The sequence below is a fragment of the Salmo trutta genome, chromosome 31, assembly GCF_901001165.1.
Source record: "Salmo trutta chromosome 31, fSalTru1.1, whole genome shotgun sequence".
Lineage (NCBI taxonomy): Eukaryota > Metazoa > Chordata > Actinopteri > Salmoniformes > Salmonidae > Salmo > Salmo trutta.
In genome coordinates, this window is record NC_042987.1 from 31,785,173 (window position 1) to 31,806,473 (window position 21,301).

The window sequence follows — 21,301 nt, forward strand, 5'->3', positions numbered from 1 at the left end:
CCGAACTGCCGGAGTGGCCAGGGACGCCTGCCAGCCCGGTGAGTCCTGTGCCTACGCCTAGGGACAGGCCTCTGTCATGTCTCCCCAGCCTGGTGAATCCTGGGTCAGTGCCGTCGGAGCAGCCAGGGTCGCCCGCCAGCCGGGCGCAACCATCGCCGGCCGCCAGCCGGGCGCAACAAGGGTCTCCCGCCAGCCGGGCGCAACCATCGCCGCCCGCCAGCCGGGCGCAGTCAGCGTCGCCCACCAGACCTTCGGCGCAGCCAGGTGCGCCACCTAAGAGGGCGACGTCAAGGGTGGAGCAGAGGCCACGTCCCGCACCTGAGCCGCCGCCGTAAGAAGGCCCACCCGGACCCTCCCCTTCAGAGTCAGGTTTTGCGGCCGGAGTCCGCACCTTTGGGGGGGGTACTGTAACGCCCTGGCCATAGAGAGGGGTTTTTGTTCTTTATTTTGGTTAGGCCAGGGTGTTACATTGGGTGGGCGTTCTATGTTCCTTTTTCTATGTTTTTGTATTTCTTTGTTTTAGGCCGTGTGTGTGGCTCCCAATCAGGCACAGCTGAAGCTCGTTGCTGCTGATTGGGAGTCACACATAAGGAGCATGTTTTTCCTTTGGGTTTGTGGGTAATTGTTTCTGTCAGTGTTTTGTTCCAAACAGGACTGTTTGCTGTCGGTTTACTCTTTTCTTGTTTTGTATAGTGTTCATGTTGTTTATATTAAATTCTAATAATGAACACAAACTCCGCTGCACCTTGGTCCACTTCTTCAGGCGACAGCCGTTACAGTAATGCAATGTATTACATCTCTTAAGGGTGTACTTTACAGTAGAAATTTCTGAGTACAAAAATATTGCCCACATCTAACTGACATTCTTATGGATGTAATTGACTAGGGAAAGAAACCAGACTCACCATGTCATTTTGGCCTTTTAATAATGCTTTCATACACAAACAATTCTGAAACTAAAGAACTCAGCAACAACAGTAAAAGATAGTAAAACATGAATAATAGTACATTTTATCTTTTGTCATTTTTCTGGGTGATATGGTGTTTGAGTGAGTCAGTGGGTGAGTAAGGATATGCCACATCTTTTTGAAAGGCATGAGGTAATTCCTAGTCACCGACAGGCTATTGGACCTATTCTCAGTCTCTCACAGGTAGTGGGATGTTTTGGGATCGTAGCCTCCAAGCGCAGTCCCATTGCCATACAGCCATGACAATAAAGTCCCATATCACCTAAGTGTTGTACAGTCAGCTCCTAGGATGCATTGCTTTGTGATGGGAACAGAATATGCTCAGGAGTAGCCTCTTGTTCTGCACCAGTGTTATTTTCACCACCATGGAGACTCATGTCTTTTTTAACACATCTCAAGGGATGGTAGAGGTATTTTTACATAAAATATTAAGGTTTTAAAAAAAGAACCTGTGAACTCAACATTTAAAAAAAAGAACTTTACTCTCCAATCCCATTTGGTAGAGATGAAAAACCTCTTGAAACGTTTAACAGAGCAAAAACAACATTGTGACATGCAGCAAGACAACATGGTCTCTAAAAATTATACCATCAACACCATTTAAGCCTTTGGTTCCCTACATTTACAATATGTACACTTCTTATAGCTTGTAAAGTAAAATAGGTTTTGATGTGATTTATTTTTAAAGTAGCAACAGCATTTGCTCTTTGTTTTCAGTATGGTCATAGGTGAACTATTTGGCCACAACGTTTTTGATTACATACTTTTTTGTTTCAACAATCAGCCTGTCACTCATATCAGCTGCATTCGTCCTCTGTTGTAGTTAAAATATCAGTCCGTATTGAAAAAACAGTGATTTGAAAGAATATGTCCAGATGAATGATCTACTCTTACTGCAGTGTCCTAATTCATACTGAATATTGAAAAAGCAGTCATTGAAAAGAAGGCGGTTTGTGGTGAACAACAATGACAGAGGTTGCCTTAAGAAGAAATCAATCAATAGCATTCTATTGTCTTGTGCGGTATCAATCCATATTCATTTAACTGTGGCTTTTTAAAAGTTGCCCAATGCAACAATTAAGATCCCTATGAGTGATACATGGAAACAGTCATTGAGTCCATCTGTACGTCTCTCCACTTCATCTGCCTGACTGATCTACTAGTTCAAATACCAAATCTAGAACCTCTTTAAGGACAATGACATTTTTGGTGAAATGTCTGTGGACGATAAAGATTTTGGTGTAATTTCTTGTTCTAGCACCTTCCCATTTCCTCCTATCAAGTTTGTGTTCGCATATCTGAAGGGATAGGACTGCGAAATATGGTGGAGGACCCTCTAAGTTAAGTGAAGACCCTTCAGTGAAGAGGCTTGTTTATAGTCCTTCTATCGACATGTCTGTAGAAAGTTGTCGCAGTGACATCATGAACATTCTATTGTCGTCCGACATCAAACTTGTCATTGCCGACAACGTCTTAACTTTAGCAAATTTGTATTAATTATTACAGGAAAATAAACTCAACAAGATGATTATTTACAAGGTAATTGAAAGCTAGCTAGCTAGTTACAGAAAATAGCTTATGGTTGTTAGTGTGACGAAATAAAAGCAGGGCATTCTACCAAAGAATTGGAGAACTTGTGCACTGCCTTGTTGCTGTCTGTCAGGTAACCATGATAACGGATGCTGCGACAGGGTCAAAGTTGAACTTTAATGCGTCTCCGACAAGGAAACCAACAGCCGCAGCAACAAGTCTATAACACCGAGTATAAATGAAATGTTGTTTTGACCAGAGACACTTGTCGCATTCTATTTGTCTATAGACATGTCGTTAGACCCAGTATAAACCAGCCTTAAGGATCAGAATGGAACAGACTAATACCTCCATAATACAGGTTTTCTACCAGAATTCCAATGTCTGATGTAGACGTCGACAGTCATTGCACCGAAGGCAATGAGATGTGGAAAATGAGACAAGGTTCCAGTGACCTCTATTGGTAGGACAGTAATGTCTGTATGTAAGGTGTCCCTAGTCACTATGGCATGCGGATGGCATGGGTGACTCAGGTCGCCATAACGGGGCACAGCAGGTGTGCTGGCACCAGTGTGCTGGCAATAGACCCAGCTGGCACTAGGCTGGTATGGAGAGCTCAGTTCATGGAGACAGTACAGTATGTATGATGTCCAGCTGGCGCTAGCATAGGATCACACAGATGGATCATGATGATTCAGAGGAACCTGCGGTCCTTGTCGTCACTGCCCAGAAGGAGACCTACATTTTGGGGGTTACTGACCAGGGACGTAGGGCCAGCTGATGGAGCTTCCGGAGAGCTGCATGTCGCGGATGAGCGTCTCAATGGGTGTCTTGCCCACCAGACGCATGAAGAAGAGCTGGGAGATGAGGTTGGCGGGCACCGCACGGAGGGCGGGCAGGCGGAGGAGCAAGCGGCCGAAGCGCTGCGGCTGACCTGGGTACTGCATCCGCTCGTATTCTGTCAGAGCCACCTGGGCCTTCTCCTGCAGAGACTCCACGTGGACCGGGTCTGTCAGCCCACACGCATCTGAGAGGGAAGGAGGGAGTGACAGAGACTTGAGGTGAGTAGAGTGGGAGGGAGCAGTACTGAGACGGGAACCTACATACAGAATTCTGTTTGGCACCAACACATTTTAAAAAACTCTGACCAAAAACTAAAAAAATGTCAGGTTGTACCTTCTCTGTTCTCCTGTTTTCTACACATTCTATCATCTGTATGTTTTGTTGATGTAGTCTTGATTTAGGTCATTGAAGCAAAATAATGCACACAACTGTTGACATGTAAAAATTTTACACTCTTTGGGTAAGTGTGCAGTACAGACCATTCAATTACAATATCTCCTACAACACATTTTGGCCTGTGATTACACTCTGCACTTGTACTGTCATGCCAATAGAGGGCGCCACTCTCCTCAAATCTACCAGTACACCTGTGTTCAGGTTTTGTCATTTGACCAGCAGGTGCTTTGGTATCCTTAGATAACATCAAGAGAAACACTGAGTGAACAAAACATTAGGATAATAATATTAAGTTGCACCTCGTTTTGTCCAGCCTCAATTCGTTGGGGCATGGACTCTACAAGGTGTCAAAAGCGTTCCACAGGGATGCTGGCCCATGTTGACTCCAATGCTTCCCACAATTGTGTCAAGTTGGCTGGATGTCCTTTCGGTGGTGGACCATTTTTGATACAGCGTGAAAAACCCAGCAGCGGTGGGCCTGGAACCTACTACCATACCCCGTTCAAAGGCACTTCAATCTTTTGTCTTGTCCATTTACCCTCTGAATGACACACACACAATCCATGTCTCAGTTGTCTCAAGGCTTGAAAATCCTTCTTTAACATGTCTCCTCCCCTTCATCTACACGGATTGAAGTGGATTTAACAAGTGACATCAATAAGGGATCATAGCTTTCACCTGGATTCACCTGGTTAGTCTATGCCATGGAAAGAGCAGGTGTTCCTAATGTTTTGTACACTCAGTGTACATTTTCCCATTAGAAATGTTAAAGTCTCAGTATGTTAGTAAAAAAAGAAGAAAAGTATTGATGTAGGGTTGCAAAGCTAATATAAATTTAACAAACTTTGGTAATTAACAGATAATCTATGGTAATTTAGGTCATTTATACTTGAATAACTGTTACAAAAATTAATACTATATATGATTACATTTTCTATGTGTCAATGTTGTCCATGAGTTTCTAGTGCATAGACCATATGGTTCAAGAGAAAAATAAATCAACAATGGCATTATTTTCAATTAACTGCAATAACGTTTCACAACTGTTTTCACAACTGGTACCAGTTTGGTAGCCTTGCAGATGTGACCCACGTGACTCACAGCGCAGGGAGAGCTGTGACCAAACTGGTCTGGAAAGGAGGCCGTTTATTAATGCAATATTGTAATATATTAGCACACTGAGGCAGGGATGAGGGTAGAAGAACAATCTTTATCAGAGGTCATGGGTCAAGTGCAAGTACAGATGATCACATGTACTAATTAGTAACAGCGCCACCCTCAGGCATTCCAGATACGTACATTTTCTTTACTCAAGGAGAGCTATGTAAGGATCTCCGTTGCTGTCTCGTGCTTTTTTCAACAGGTTCTTCACAGTCTGAACTGCTGTCTCAGCTTGGCCGTTTGACTGTGGACATCTAGGCCTCAACGTGACATGTTTGAAACTCCCTGTTGGTAGAGAACTCTGACATTTCTTGACTCACCAACTGTCTTCCATTGTCGGAGCACAAAACGTTGGGCAACCCATGCATTTTACATTTACATTTTTAGTCATTTAGCAGACGCTCTTATCCAGAGCGACTTACAGTAGTGAGTGCATACATTTCATTTCATGCATTTAAAAAATAAAAATAATTGTACTGCCTTGCAAAGATCGACTTTAGTGCTGTAATGATGTGTTTACTTGTTGTCCCACTGAGCTTGGAGATTTCTGGGTATTTTGAGTAGTAATCCACAAATAGTAGATATTCTGTGTCATTGTAATGGAAGAGGTCCACTCCAACTTTGGCCGAAGCTCTCTGGAACTGGATGAGACATGAGCAGCTCTCTTTGGTTGTTGTTTTTGTGTGAGTTGCAGACTGCACATTTTGTTACAACATCTTCAATCTGTTTAGACATGCCTGGCCAGAACATCCTTTCTTGTTCCTTACATTTGACGACTCCCATGTGTGCTTCAGGAATTTTTTAAATAATTTCTTCTCTCATTTTCTGAGGAACGACACATTTTGAACTTCTGAACAGCAGCCCATCTGAGTATGTCAAGTCCTCTCTGAAGGTCCAGTAGTGCTGTATTTTCTTTGCAACTTTCCCTCTCTTGTCTGGCCATCCTTTTTTAACTGTTTCTGTGACCAGTCTTAACTCTTCGTCTTCTGCTGTTGCTGTTTTGAATTGCTGCAGTTTCTCTTCTGAAAGAGGAAGTTGATGAGCAATGTAGTTAACATCCAGCTCACCATCCAGCAATTTCTTTATCTGTTCCTTCAGGTATGCTCGTCTCAGTGCATCTCCTTCCTTGGTTTGTCTGTCACATGTAGACTGTATCTCTGTAGTCTCATCAGCATTCTCTGCAGTCTGCCTGGTGCTTTCTGGAGCGACTTCTTGAAGATTGTTTCCAATGGCTTGTAATCTGACTCCACCTGGATCTGGTTTCCATACAGGTGTTGATGAAACTTCTCGTAGCCATACACTAATCGCCAGTAGCTCTTTTTCAATTGGAGCGTATCTCTTTTGACAGTCTGAGGGATCTTGACCCGTATGCGATTGGCTGGCCATCTTCCAGGATCACAGCTCCCAAGCCTTATGAACTTGCATCCACAGATAGTGTCACTGTGTTTTTTACATTGGAGTACTTCAACACTGGTGCATTGCTGACAAGTGTTTTCAAGCTTTTGAAGGTTTGTTCATGCGAAGACTCCCAGTGCCACTGAACTTCTCCTTCCAGCAGTTGTCTCAGTGGTGCGCTGACATGAGAGAGATTTGGGATGAACTTTGCGAGATACTTCAACATTCCCATGAACCTCTGAAGCACTGCTTTGTCCTCTGGCTCTTGAATTTATTGTATTGCTCTGTCCTTTTTGGAGTCTGGTTTCAGGACTTCTTTGCTTAACATATGTCCAATGTAGTGAATTTCTGTCATTCTTATTTTGCACTTGTCCTTATTCAGTTTCAAGTTGATGCTTCTCAGTCTGTCTAGTAGCTGTCTCAGTCTCCGGTCGTGCTGCTCTGTGTCATCACCCCAGACAAGAATGTCATCCATGACGTTTACAACACCTTCCAGTCATTAAAAATGCTGGGAGAGGCACCTCTGGAACACCTCTGGAGACGACACGATTCCAAACGGCAGTCTCTTGAATGAAAACCATCCAAACGGCGTATTGAACGTGCAGAGTCGGGAGCTCTCTTCATCCAGTTGGATTTGCCAGAATCCTTGGTTTGCATCAACTACTGAAAATACCTTGGCGATAGGCATTTCAGCAACTACCACTTCAATGGTACGTAAAGGATAATGTTCACTCTTGATGGCTTTGTTTAGATCCTGTGGGTCCATGCATACCCGTATTTTGTTCGGCTTCACGATTGTCACCAAGCTGTTTACCCATTCAGTAGGCTCAGTTTGCCTGACGACAACATCCATGTTTTCCATGTGGTTCTGTGCTACAGGTACTTTTCTTGGTGAGTGAACCATTGGTGTGATTTCTGGGTCTATTTGTATGTGATGAACTCCTGGAACACATCCAAGACCTGTGAATACATCTTCATATTCAAAATGTCCATCTCTGTCCTTTGTTCACAAGCTTGAATATTCTCTGTATTAAGCCCATTTGCAGAGAAGCTGATCTTCCAAGTATTGCAGGTGCATCTTGTTATATCACTTGAAATTCCAGTTCAAACACTTTCTCTTTGTATTGACATTTGAGTGTATTCTTGCTTTTGGCTCCATCTGGTGGCCAGAATACGTCACTAGCTTGCAGTTGGATTTTTGCATGGAATCGCCCTTCACTTTCAGCGTTTTCAAGTCTTTCACCGACAGACGTTACACTCAGCTCCTGTATCCAGTTTAACAGTAAGCTTATGGTTGTTTATTTACAGTGTTTCTGTTCACTGCTCTTTCTCAGTATTTTTCTCATTGATATTCACTAGCTGAGCAACAAATTGTACTTCACTCTGTTTCACTTCAATTGTCCCAATGAACATGTGCTAATTTCCTGCTGTCATCTCCCTGTAAATCCCGTGAATCCTCCGGTGCGTGAGGAGCACATTTTGCCGTAATGGATTTTTTTCTGTGATATGCTTTGCATATCTGACCTTATGCTGGAGACTTTTTTTTGGTTCATATTTGTACCCTCAACGTGAGCATTGTCCCTGCAACCTCTCTTTTACTAGCTGGGCACTTTTTTCCAATTCTGTGTTTTCTTTTGTTTATGCACCTTAAGAACTGGCACCCCGACTTCATCATGAAGCATTTTCAGCTGGCTCTGGCTCACTTCACTAGCACGGCAAGTAATCTGCCTCGCACTTGGCCATTTGTGATTCCACACACAATTCTGTCCCGTATCAGTGACTCGGTAAATTGTTGAAACTTAATTTTTTTTAGATGAGTCAGTAAGCATTAATTGACTCTGTTTGTCCTTGCACTCTCGTGAAAAAGATATGCCTCAGGTACATTAGATTTGTTCTTGGTTCACAGTAGTTTCGGGAAAAGCGCTTTTAATACATCCAAGTCATCTACATCATCGTCAAAATCAAACGTATTGTAATGAAACAGGCAGGGAGCAGGTCTCGAACCCTCGACCTTCCAGCACGCTCTCGACAGTGCCGCAAAAGCATGCTCAAGCGGCAGAGTTGATATCCTCGGTTATAAACCCAGGGTCGTTACACTACTCCCTCCTTTCAAAGAGCGCGTCCTCGCGCTAGCTTGCGACTCTACGTCTTATAGGAACGCGCTCACTGGCCAAGCACACGCGCTGTCGTGGATGCAAGGCCTGATCACTTGTGACACCAATGAAATGAAACAGCAGGGAGCAGGTATTGAATACTTGACCTTCTAGCCCGAAGTCCAGCGCACTATCAACTGTGCCCCAAAAGCATGCTCAAGCGGCAGAGTCGATATCCACACCTATAAACCCAGGGTCGTTACAGTATTGAATACCTTGATTGCATCTGTAACCGATGTGAAATGGCTAGTTAGTTAGCGGTGGTGCGCGCTAATAGCGGTTCAATCAGTGACGTCACTCGCTCTGAGACTTGAAGTAGGGTTTCCCCTTGCGTTGCAAGAGTCGCGGCTTTTGTGGCGCGATGGGTAATGATGCTTCGTGGGGTGTCAGTTGTTGATGTGTGCAAGGGTCCCTGGTTCGAGCCCAGGTTGGGGCGAAGAGAGGGACGGAACCTAACACTGTTACACATCATCTCTGGCTACGTGCAGGAATGTGGCACATTTCACTGTTTCGGATTTCACTGGCGATTATATAAAGGCTGGATCCACACGCTCCAATTTTCAGGTAGATTTCCCTCTAGGTTCAGTTAGTGTTCCATGTTTCAGAATGTTAAGCTTTCCTTTTAACACCACTGAGGCAGGGATGAGGGTAGAAGAACAATCTTTATCAGAGGTCATGGGTCAAGTGCAAGTACAGATGATCACGTGTACTAATTAGTAACAGCGTCACCCTCAGACACTGCATGTTTTTTTATTTAACTAAGCAAGTCAGTTAAGAACAAATTCTTATTTACAATGATGGCTAACCCCAGCAAAACCCCTAACCTGGACACACTGGGTCAATGGTGTGCCACCTCATGGGACTCCCAATCATGGCTGGTTGTGATACAGCCTGGAATACAAACCAGTGTCTGTAGTGACGCCTCTAGCACTGAGATGCAGTGCCTTAAACCGCTGCGCCACTCGGGAGCCACATGTGTATATATAGGACAGCTCTGAAAGTGTGCATCGGGTTTAATTGGTTCTCTTGATTGAGACCTCTCTCCTTGTTTGGATTTGAAAGTTATTTATTTTGGGTAAGATTGTATATATATTTTAAAATAATACAAAACATACACATACAAACGACAGTATACAGACCCACACAAACCTCAGCTACATCACACCTGCCCAGACCCACATCTCCAGCGCCCGCATCACTCTCCGCCACATGGCCTCAAACTGCACCATTTTGTTTCTCTCAGTCTCCCATGCACTTTCAACATTTAGTTAATAAAGCATTTGACCTTTCCATTGTGTTAAAGAAGGAGGATTGGTTGATTTCCAGTTTAAGTATACGTTTTTTTCAAGATGATTGACGAGAAATGTATCGTCCAACCCATCTGGTATCTCACTGAACCCTCATGCGCCATGTCTTGAAATATGCAGACAGACGGATTAAATGTACATTCACATTGTAATACTTCTTTTTAAGTCTTGATTCCAATAGTTGATATATTTTTCTGAGATTGTCCGTTGGATAGGCTCTCTGCAAGGTTATGTATATCTTACCTATCATATGAGTAAAATATCTAAGTTGGTCAGTCCAAAATTGCTTTTGAATTCTGCCGTTGAAATAAATGTATTTCATATTACCAAGTCATTTACGGTTTCTATGCCTTTAGTTTTCAGGGATTTAAATCCAACCATTGAAATGGAAAGGGGCGGCGCTCGGGGATGTGTGTGGCTGTACATGTGGGTGTTTGACTGAGAAAGACACAGAGATGAGACAACCAGTAAAAACACAGCCCCCTTGATTATCAACGCATTGTGCCGACAACATCAAAGAGGAATTTTGTGTTAGCCAGACTACCAGTTTGGCGCCAAAACATTTACAACAAAGAGATATTGACATAGTCAAATAAGTGTGTACAAAAATATATAAAGGATATGTAATTCTGAAACCCTTATATTAAACACCAATGGTATTTATAAAGTTGATGGTTTATATTTGGATAATGTTTTACCGCTTTGTCAATCAATTTTTCTTTAAATTCTATTTTGTATTAGATATTATTTGATTATGTTATATATTTTACATGCGAAAAAGCCACACAGAGGGCCAGAAATAATTGCAGACAATAATCTGAATTACCCAAAAGGCCACTCCTTGTCATCTGATAAAATTACAAAGAACTTTGAGTTTCCAGTAATATACCCTCCCCTTGCAACCCTATATGCAAGTCAAACGTCCCATCATGCAAATCAAATGTTTGAATATCTAAGTATGCACAGTAGCCAAAAGTCTCAACATGTAGCAGGTCAAAAAGTCAGGAATGTAGGCTGAAAAGTCAGGAATGTAGGCTGAAAAGTCAGGAATGTAGGCTGAAAAGTCTGACATGCATGTTGTAAAGTCTCAGCGTGTCCCAAAAAAAATCTGAAAACTAAATGATCTCAATCCACATAGTGAGAATAAAATAAACCAGACAACTCACCTGGCGAGAAGAGGACGATGGCCTTGAGGCAGCTGTACTCGGCCGAGTCCACCTGGAGCCGGGTCAGCTTGTCCACCTGGTTCTGGAACACCCTCACCTGGTCCATGAAGGACACCACCCGCTCGGCCGACATGGGCGAAGAGTGGAAGCCCGCCGCGGCCAGCAGCGGGGCCATGTGGAGGGGCAGGGCGGACTGGGCTGCGTTCAGAATGAACAACTCGCTCCAACTCAACCTGAGCAGAGCCACCTGCTCTGACACGGGCAGCTCTGGGAAGTAGGGGATGTTCCTGGCCCACTCGATGGTGCTGAAGAGCAGTCTGGCTGCCAGCTCGCAGATGTTGTCGATGCCCATAACGGCCCCGCCTGCACCGGTGGCCTGGCCCTGTTGGTTGTACTGGTGGCCGTAGCGGCTGCTGGGGTAGGGCTCGGCACGCAGCAGCTGGGAGATGAGCTCCGAAACGGGCTGCCCGCCGTTGTTGTAAAACTCTGCCACTCCGACGCCGCTACCACCACCTACCGGGGTGCCCGTGGGGCTGAGGCTGGAGTGTGAGGGGGGGATACGTCCGCGCTGAACTGCTGGGGTGGGGATGGAGGCACAAAGGGGGAGGGGTATGGGTTGGGGTTGGAGTTAAGAAGGTGCAGGGAGATGGGGAGGACGGAAGTGATTAGGATTTGGGGTGAAAAGTAGGGAGGGCAGGGGGGAGAAGTTGAAAATGAGTCAGGCATGCTCTCTCGCAGTAGTAGGTATGGCAGATTATCAACAGACGGTCTTGACCAGATTAACACCATATAATTCCAGATTAAAGTGGCCACCATGGGGCAGAGACAGATACCTAAATAACAAAGGGCGAAACAGAGGACTCACATTATTTGAGAATTCTCCAAGTTAACTCGAGGAATAAAACAAAGACAGCAGAATTCTACATTAAAATATATTTTCCTCAAAGATTAATATTCCTCAGGAGGTGTTCATCTTTTACTATGCAAATATTTGTATTACCAAAAGTGGGATAAATGATGACTCTGGCCTTTGTGTTCATATTTATTGCTCTTAGAAAGAAAATGAAATAATTTCCCCTCATTGTGAGGATGAGAGTGTGGCTGTATCAAATACTGCTATAATGCTTCCAGCCATAGTTAACGTATGAAATGCTTCCAGCCATAGTTAACGTATGAAATGCTTCCAGCCATAGTTAACGTATGAAATGCTTCCAGCCATAGTTAACGTATGAAATGCTTTCGGCCATAGTTAACGTATGAAATGCTTCCAGCCATAGTTAACGTATGAAATGCTTCCAGCCATAGTTAACGTATGAAATGCTTCCAGCCATAGTTAACGTATGAAATGCTTCCGGCCATAGTTAACGTATGAAATGCTTCCAGCCATAGTTAACGTATGAAATGCTTCCAGCCATAGTTAACGTATGAAATGCTTCCAGCCATAGTTAACGTATGAAATGCTTCCGGCCATAGTTAACGTATGAAATGCTTCCAGCCATAGTTAACGTATGAAATGCTTCCAGCCATAGTTAACGTATGAAATGCTTCCAGCCATAGTTAACGTATGAAATGCTTCCAGCCATAGTTAACGTATGAAATGCTTCCGGCCATAGTTAACGTATGAAATGCTTCCGGCCATAGTTAACGTATGAAATGCTTCCGGCCATAGTTAACGTATGAAATGCTTCCGGCCATAGTTAACGTATGAAATGCTTCCGGCCATAGTTAACGTATGAAATGCTTCCAGCCATAGTTAACGTATGAAATGCTTCCAGCCATAGTTCAGGTATTAAACATTCCCAACTATACAGTTGAAGTCGAAAGTTTACATACACTTAGGTTGGAGTCATTAAAACTCATTTTTCAACCACTCCACAAATTTCTTGTTAACAAATTATAGTTTTGGCAAGTCGGTTAGGACATCTACTTTGTGCATGACAAGTAATTTTTCAACAATTGTTTACAGACAGATTATTTCACTTATAATTCACTGTATCACAATTCCAGTGGGTCAGAAGTTTACATATACTAAGTTGACTGTGCCTTTAAACAGCTTGGAAAATTCCAGAAAAGGATGTCATGGCTTTAGAAGCTTCTGACAGGCTAATTGACATCATTTGAGTCAATTGGAGGTGTACCTGTGGATGTATTTCAAGGCCTACCTTCAAACTCAGTGCCTCTTTGCCTGACATCATGGGAAAATCAAAAGAAATCTCAGAAAAAAAGACAAGTCTGGATCATCCTTCCAAATGCCTGAAGGTACCACGTTCATCTGTACAAACAATAGTACGCAAGTATAAACAACATGGGACCACGCAGCTGTCATACCGCTCAGGAAGGAGACGCGTTCTGTCTCCTAGAGATTAACTTACTTTGGTGTGAAAAGTGCAAATCAATCCCAGAACAATGGCAAAGGACCTTGTGAAGATGCTGGAGGAAACAGGTACAATGTATCTATATCCACAGTTAAACGAGTCCTATATCGACATAACCTGAAAGGCCGCTCAGCAAGGAAGAAGCCACTGCTCCAAAAACACCATAAAAAAGCCAGACTACGGTTTGCAACTGCACATGGGGACAAAGATCGTACTTTTTGGAGAAATGTCCTCTGGTCTGATGAAACAAAAATATAACTGTTTGCCCATAATGACCATCGTTATGTTTGGAGGAAAAAGGGGGAGGCTTGCAAGCCAAAGAACACCATCCCAACCGTGAAGCGCAGGGGTGGCAGCATCATGTTTATGGGGGTGCTTTGCTGCAGGAGGGACTGGTGCACTTCACAAAAGGAAGGAAAATTATGAGGAAGGAAAATTATGTGGATATATTGAAGCCACTTCTCAAGACATCAGTCAGGAAGTTAAAGCTTGGTCGCAAATGGGTCTTCCAAATGGACAATGACGCCAAGTATACTTCCAAAATTGTGGCAAAATGGCTTAAGGACAACAAAGTCAAGGTATTGGAGTAGCCATCACAAAGCCCTGACCTCAATCCCATAGAAAAGTTGTGGGCAGAACTGAAACTGAAAGTGTGTGCGAGCAAGGAGGCCTACAAACCTGACTCAGTTACACCAGCTCTGTCAGGAGGAATGGGACAAAATTCACCCAACTTATTGTGGGAAGCTTGTAGAAGGCTACCCGAAACCATTTGACCCAAGTTAAACAATTTAAAGGCAATGCTACCAAATACTATTTGAGTGTATGTAAACTTCTGACCCACTGGGAATGTGATGAAAGAAATAAAAGCTGAAATAAATCATTCTCTCTACTATTATTCTGACATTTCACATTCTTAAAATAAAGTGGTGATCCAAACTGACCAAGGACAGGGAGTTTTTACAAGGATTAAATGTCAGGAGTTTTAAAAAACGGAGTTTAAATGTATTTGGCTAACTGTAGTTAACGTAGTTCAACTGTAGTTAACGTATTAAGCCATTGGGTGAGTAATTTGACCTTGAAAGGGAAAGAGTCATCAATATTAGACTGAAGAGGCAGCATTCAGAGTTCCTCTAGTTTTCTGCAACCGCCCAAATAAATCATTGTGGGCTATACTCATTGTGGAACTTCAGGCTACAGCCTCTTTATCATACAATAATGCCTCATATCAATGGCATAGGGATACTATATTTTACTTAGGGCTTCAATAGGCCTACAGTGTAAGATGACATAGCAACCAGGGTAACGGTGGAACCACTATTATACAGATGGTATGTAATATTTCTAATCAAAGGCCTATGGAAAAACAACTAGCCAACCACTGCATATACAGGGCTTCATCACCTGGGACTTCAGACTACAGCTGAGGTATAGACAGAGGTGTGTGTGAAAGACTGGTGCACAGGGCCGCAGATGGCTTGTTCCTTGTATCCCAGTCGCTCACGCAGGCACTAGATTAGATGACAAAGGACACGGCATGGAGCCTTCATAGATGGCAAGCCATGATACGGCCAGTGTAGTTGTATGTGACAACACTATGGGTCAATGTAATGGTAAAAAAAATTGAACATTTTAAAACAATTGTTTTTTTGGCTATGGACACAGTCTATTGACTAGAATTCATGTCTTTGAACATCCATGTCAAAATAACCTGATATTCTGCATAGAATACATACAAATATAGCTAAAGGAAGGTCCTACTGTATGTGGACAGGATAAGTACATAGATAAAGGAAGGTCCTACTGTATGTGGACAGGATAAGTACATAGCTAAGGGAAGGTCCTCCTGTATGTGGACAGGATAAGTACATAGATAAAGGAAGGTCCTCCTGTATGTGGACAGGATAAGTATATAGCTAAAGGAAGGTCCTACTGTATGTGGACAGGATAAGTACATAGCTAAAGGTCCTACTGTATGTGGACAGGATAAGTATATAGCTAAACAAAGGTCCTACTGTATGTGGACAGGATAAGTACATAGATAAAGGAAGGTCCTACTGTATGTGGACAGGATAAGTACATAGCTAAAGGAAGGTCCTACTGTATGTGGACAGGATAAGTACATAGATAAAGGAAGGTCCTACTGTATGTGGACAGGATAAGTATATAGCTAAAGGAAGGTCTTACTGTATGTGGACAGGAGAAGTACATAGCTAAAGGTCCTCCTGTATGTGGACAGGATAAGTATATTGCTAAAGGAAGGTCCTACTGTATGTGGACAGGATAAGTATATTGCTAAAGGAAGGTCCTACTGTATGTGGACAGGATAAGTATATAGCTAAAGGTCCTACTGTATGTGGACAGGATAAGTATATAGCTAAAGGTCCTACTGTATGTGGACAGGATAAGTATATAGCTAAAGGTCCTACTGTATGTGGACAGGATAAGTACATAGCTAAAGGAAGGTCCTCCTGTATGTGGACAGGATAAGTACATAGCTAAAGGAAGGTCCTACTGTATGTGGACAGGATAAGTACATAGATAAAGGAAAGTCCTCCTGTATGTGGACAGGATAAGTATATAGCTAAAGGAAGGTCCTCCTGTATGTGGACAGGATAAGTACATAGATAAAGGAAGGTCCTACTGTATGTGGACAGGATAAGTACATAGATAAAGGAAGGTCCTCCTGTATGTGGACAGGATAAGTACATAGATAAAGGAAGGTCCTACTGTATGTGGACAGGATAAGTACATAGATAAAGGAAAGTCCTACTGTATGTGGACAGGATAAGTACATAGCTAAAGGAAGGTCCTACTGTATGTGGACAGGATAAGTATATTGCTAAAGGAAGGTCCTACTGTATGTGGACAGGATAAGTATATTGCTAAAGGAAGGTCCTACTGTATGTGGACAGGATAGACATAGATAAAGGAAGGTCCTACTGTATGTGGACAGGATAAGTACATAGATAAAGGAAGGTCCTACTGTATGTGGACAGGATAAGTACATAGATAAAGGAAGGTCCTCCTGTATGTGGACAGGATAAGTACATAGATAAAGGAAGGTCCTACTGTATGTGGACAGGATAAGTACATAGATAAAGGAAGGTCCTCCTGTATGTGGACAGGATAAGTATATAGCTAAAGGAAGGTCCTACTGTATGTGGACTGGATAAGTATATAGCTAAAGGAAGGTCCTACTGTATGTGGACAGGATAAGTACATAGCTAAAGGTCCTCCTGTATGTGGACAGGATAAGTACATAGCTAAAGGTCCTACTGTATGTGGACAGGATAAGTACATAGATAAAGGAAGGTCCTCCTGTATGTGGACAGGATAGGTATATTGCTAAAGAAAGGTCCTCCTGTATGTGGACAGGATAAGTACATAGATAAAGGAAAGTCCTACTGTATGTGGACAGGATAAGTACATAGATAAAGGAAAGTCCTACTGTATGTGGACAGGATAAGTACATAGATAAAGGAAAGTCCTACTGTATGTGGACAGGATAAGTACATAGATAAAGGAAGGTCCTCCTGTATGTGGACAGGATAAGTACATAGCTAAAGGAAGGTCCTACTGTATGTGGACAGGATAAGTACATAGCTAAAGGAAGGTCCTACTGTATGTGGACAGGATAAGTATATTGCTAAAGGAAGGTCCTACTGTATGTGGACAGGATAAGTATATTGCTAAAGGAAGGTCCTACTGTATGTGGACAGGATAGACATAGATAAAGGAAGGTCCTATTGTATGTGGACAGGATAAGTACATAGATAAAGGAAGGTCCTACTGTATGTGGACAGGATAAGTACATAGATAAAGGAAGGTCCTACTGTATGTGGACAGGATAAGTACATAGATAAAGGAAGGTCCTACTGTATGTGGACAGGATAAGTACATAGATAAAGGAAGGTCCTCCTGTATGTGGACAGGATAAGTACCTTCTTTGCGCATGCCAACGCGAAAGCACTTCTCAAGGCGGCAGTACTGGCACTGGTTGCGGTGATGTTGGTCGATCTGGCACTCTCGATTCGACCTGAAATATAGATCATAACATGTTATGCCAATCCACACAGCAATGATAATGACATTTAGCTTTGCTGACACTTGTTACAGCTACAAACCCTTGGCAAAATCTATAGTAGTGTATGTGTACTGCTATCACTTTAATGGAGAAAGGTCACCTTAATATGATAGAAAACATTTGCAGGTAGTTGTTACCAGACTGCATGGTTGCGTAATGCATCTAGAGGGTAGATGTAGAAAGCTGAAGCATAAAACATGATGCGAGACAAAATAAGCTTCTATTTAAATATATTATAGGTATCTGCTGGTTTACAGAACCCGATTATATAAGTGTGTATGGCCCAATCACTGTCTTTCCTTAGATGATCCATGGCATTAATATTGTATCATGCTCATGGATTTTTTAATATGGGCAGAGTGGCTGATGTAGGGATGACTAGACCACAGTGGGGAAACTCAATTATCTCACTTCGAGGACAGTTTTGTACAAGAAAACGTATGCATTTGTATGACATCTTCTTGGACATGGAGGAAACAATGTAAATCAATAAATATCACAACACAATACAATATATCACAACACAGAGTTGAACAATACAATGAAATACAATAGAGGTGTCTATTCAACCCCATATTGTTGTCAACTAATAATATTGACAATCAAGACGTCTGCCAATAAGCAATGATGGAGTGTCATACAATTTTTAAGTCAGCTATTCTCTTCAGATACCTTTTATATCATGAAAGGTACACAGTTAAAGAAAAAATCCACTCAAAAACAATGTTTTGGTTAAAAAAAAAACGGCCACAATGCATTATATGATGATGTGGCCGGTGACACTTTGCTTCTTGAAAGTCCAGTACCTTGACAACTTGACTGCTGACATCCAAAACATTTTGCGACTGTATCAACAGTGGACTAATTAAAGAAATACAAGAAGATCGTTTTTTTGTGGATTTTTCCTTTAAGTGAGTGATGACTCACATCCAGTAAACACACTGCTGTGGGGATTGTAACAGCTCTGCACAGAGTCAACTATGTATTAATGCATGACTCACTCTAGCTATTTGCATCCATTTGCCTGTACAGATGGGATATTGATAACAGACAAACTAAGGAATCAGAAATAAAGACTATTCATAAGAATTACCCAGACGGGTGTTACAGTTTGGTGGAGGAAGAGGTATATTCCGACGTTACAATGTAAATCGCTTATTATAATTATCCATCCATTTTGAGAATCCATCACATCATGATCACAATTATCCATTGAGTCTCACCTGCAGGTATAGTTGAGGTTGCGGCGGATGCTCCTCTTGAAGAAGCTCTTGCAGCCCTCGCAGGTGAACACACCGTAATGCTTCCCGCTGGACTTGTCCCCACACACCACACAGTCCACCACACATGTCTTGTCCTCGTCCCCGACCTCCATGTCGCTGCCCCCGGCCTGGGGCGAACCGTCCTCCTCCTCTCCCCTCAGATAGCCCTTCTCCCCCAGCCCGTTGGTGCCCCCGTTGGGATCTCCCCAGCCCCCACTCACCATGGCCATCGCTTGGTTAGCAGACCACAGAAGGAATGGGAGACAGCCAACGATTTTGTTTGCTGCTGTCTAAACTTTTTGATTTCCTTTGTGCACCTCTGTTCAGAGTTCAAGATTTGGAGATTCTCTGCCTTTTCATAAAATTGTATCTTTTGGCTTTTTGGTCCTCAAAGTGGGTCGGAAACTAAATAGTCAAAGGTAGAAAATTACCCACACCCTCTTTTATTGTAGAGTATAAATGGGTTTAAAACTTTATGGTGTAGAATGTTTGTTCCAAAAAACCCACTAGAGCTGTTTTGTCTCCTCCCCTTCCACTATGACCTGGAAATTGTTTCGCCTTTCACTCTAGAAACTTTGGTTTTTCCCCATGCCCACTTTTCTTCTTTCTCCTTATTCAATTAATCACTCTTTTTGTGTTTTTTGTTATGTATTTATTTGGCCCCAAGTCCTTCGACGGCTGTCTTTTAGAGGAGCTTGCTGTTCAGTCGAATGGTTTACACTTCAGCCAAGACACAGAACCTTTCACAGGAAACAATTAATCAAACACACATTTTCAAAAAGAGACCAAAACACAACCTATTCACTCGCACTTTGCACATGATTACAGAGGGAAATCCTCTCTCACTCGATTCTCTCTCTAGCAACAATAATGGCTGAAAAAGGACCGCGCTAGCCCTGGAGCAGTGGCCACCCCTCGTAAAACTGTCATGCAGTTTACCTTCATTATAGTGTATGTGGAGTCCTGCTGCCTTTCTGCAATATCTTACTTATATCCTGGCATTAGAGAGAAATAATACAAAAGCCTTGTATTGAATGCTTACCGTTGCAAGTATATTCATATAATATGTCAACGTCTTACAGCCATGGAGAGGGAGGGTACAGACAGAGTGAGGCAAGAGACAGGTTTTCCAGCAATCCTCTGAGCACCAGCAACATTCTGGTTGACAAAAAGAGCTCTTCCAGGTCACCACTAGCAAAACAACTTGATGTTTCACAGCACACTGTATGGCTATATCCTCAAGGCACACAGAGAACTACTATCAAGTCTTAACCGTGGCTACGGTCTACCCCTCTGTTTTACAAAATCAACCAGTCTTTCTGGCTCTCTTTAAAATGATCTTCAACTCAAGGAAGTGCCCTCTCTTCCTTGTTTGTTGTTCCAGAGGGAGGCAAGAGACAGGCTGTAGCAATATCCTCTGTGGTAGTGGCTAGACCAGTCTCTGTTTCAGTCCCTCCAAAAATAGACAGCACAGATTAGGTTAGAAATACTAAAAGCGTCCTTTCAGAAGTCAGAGAAGCTGCTTTCTAAGCATCCGTGTTAGCCTCTCCCTCCAGTCTTTTGTCAGTGCTTGCCCACCGAGCACTAACGACTTGCGGCCTAGCCCTGTGCTCCGACCGTGTGGGTGCTTGCCGTGGCTGAGGCAGGCGAGGGGGAAGGGACGGGGCTTTCTCTCCTCAGAGTCCACAAAATTGAATTGAGATTTAAAAAGAAGACTAGGCTCTAGACAGATTGGCTTTTGTAAGGCACCACACAGACCGTCCTCTCTCTCTGTGTCTATGGGTTTCTCCCTCCGTTTTCCTCAGCTTGTGTGTGTGTGAGCTAGCAGAGCAAGAGAGCAAGCAAGAGAGAGAGAGAGATAGAGAGGGAGGGAGGGAGTATGCAGGGAGGGGGATGGGGGCATGTGTGTGCTCAGGGATTTGACACTGCTATTCAAGCCCTGTGGTTGCCATGGCACCAGCTGCCTTATATGGACATTGAAGTCAAAGAGCAGAGAGTGGGCTGTGGGGCTTGTCACACACAGAGAAAAAGAATGTGGAGGTTCGCTCTCCTCGGAGAGAGGCATGACCCCAAGGCCTGACTCTAAGCACACGGCCAGACCTACCCCCGACCATGGCAAACAACTCAAAGCCCTCCAGGAAATACACAAGACATGGTTCTGTCTCAGCTCCCAACACATTGGGTGGGCTTTCTATGGCAAATTGTCAAGTTACTTGTTTATTTACTCTGTTCCTACAGACAAGTTATGCAATAGACTACTTGAAATTGTAACATTTCATACCTGAATCCCTCCTATAATGTCAATAACTAAGCACAGATTACTCTACAACCTTTGACCTCAGTAATATGAAGTATGCCTACAGATGTTTTCTCAGTGTAATGCATTAATCCTGCAAATCATAGCCTGCACTTTGATCTTAGCTTCTGGCCAATGAATAGACAGCTTAACTTCTCTAGGCTAGGGAGCGGTATTTTCACGTCCGGATGAAAAGCGTGCCCAAAGTAAACTGCCTGCTACTCAGGCCCAGAAGCGAGGATATGCATATTATTAGTAGGTTTGGATAGAAAACACTATGAAGTTTCTAAAACTGTTTCAATGATGTCTGTGAGTATAACAGAACTTATTTGGCAGGCGAATCCCCGAGGACAAACCATCCAGGC

The 21,301-nt window shown here is 43.0% G+C and overlaps 1 protein-coding gene across 2 annotated transcripts; it reads right to left on the bottom strand.

Annotated features, from left to right (window-relative positions):
- Nucleotides 1–907: 907 nt before the first annotated feature.
- nr2f6a (nuclear receptor subfamily 2, group F, member 6a) lies at nucleotides 908–20,470 on the bottom strand. 2 transcript variants are annotated; one of them, XM_029726137.1, is made up of 5 exons: nucleotides 19,683–20,470; nucleotides 18,602–19,380; nucleotides 17,236–17,330; nucleotides 10,920–11,492; nucleotides 908–3,525 (listed from the first exon to the last, which is right to left on the bottom strand). In XM_029726137.1, the coding sequence occupies exons 2-5, from the start codon at nucleotides 18,868–18,870 to the stop codon at nucleotides 3,251–3,253; spliced, it is 1,212 nt and encodes a 403-aa protein (XP_029581997.1). In that variant the 5' UTR covers nucleotides 18,871–19,380; nucleotides 19,683–20,470; the 3' UTR covers nucleotides 908–3,250. The 2 variants fall into 2 exon arrangements, with proteins under 2 accessions (XP_029581997.1, XP_029581995.1); XM_029726135.1 differs by having other exon boundaries at nucleotides 10,920–11,495.
- Between the last annotated feature and the right edge of the window lie 831 nt (nucleotides 20,471–21,301).

What these genes read in the sequence shown, in the direction of transcription:
- nr2f6a (XM_029726135.1), bottom strand. Translation starts at nt 18,870, where the DNA reads ATGGCCATGGTGAGTGGGGGCTGGGGAGATCCCAACGGGGGCACCAAC. An exon ending in AACCTCAACTATACCTGCAG is followed by an intron (nt 17,331 to 18,601) that starts GTGAGACTCAAT and finishes TCTATATTTCAG; the next exon opens with GTCGAATCGAGAGTGCCAGA. An exon ending in CATCGTCCTCTTCTCGCCAG is followed by an intron (nt 3,526 to 10,919) that starts GTGAGTTGTCTG and finishes CTTCCCTCTCAG; the next exon opens with ATGCGTGTGGGCTGACAGAC.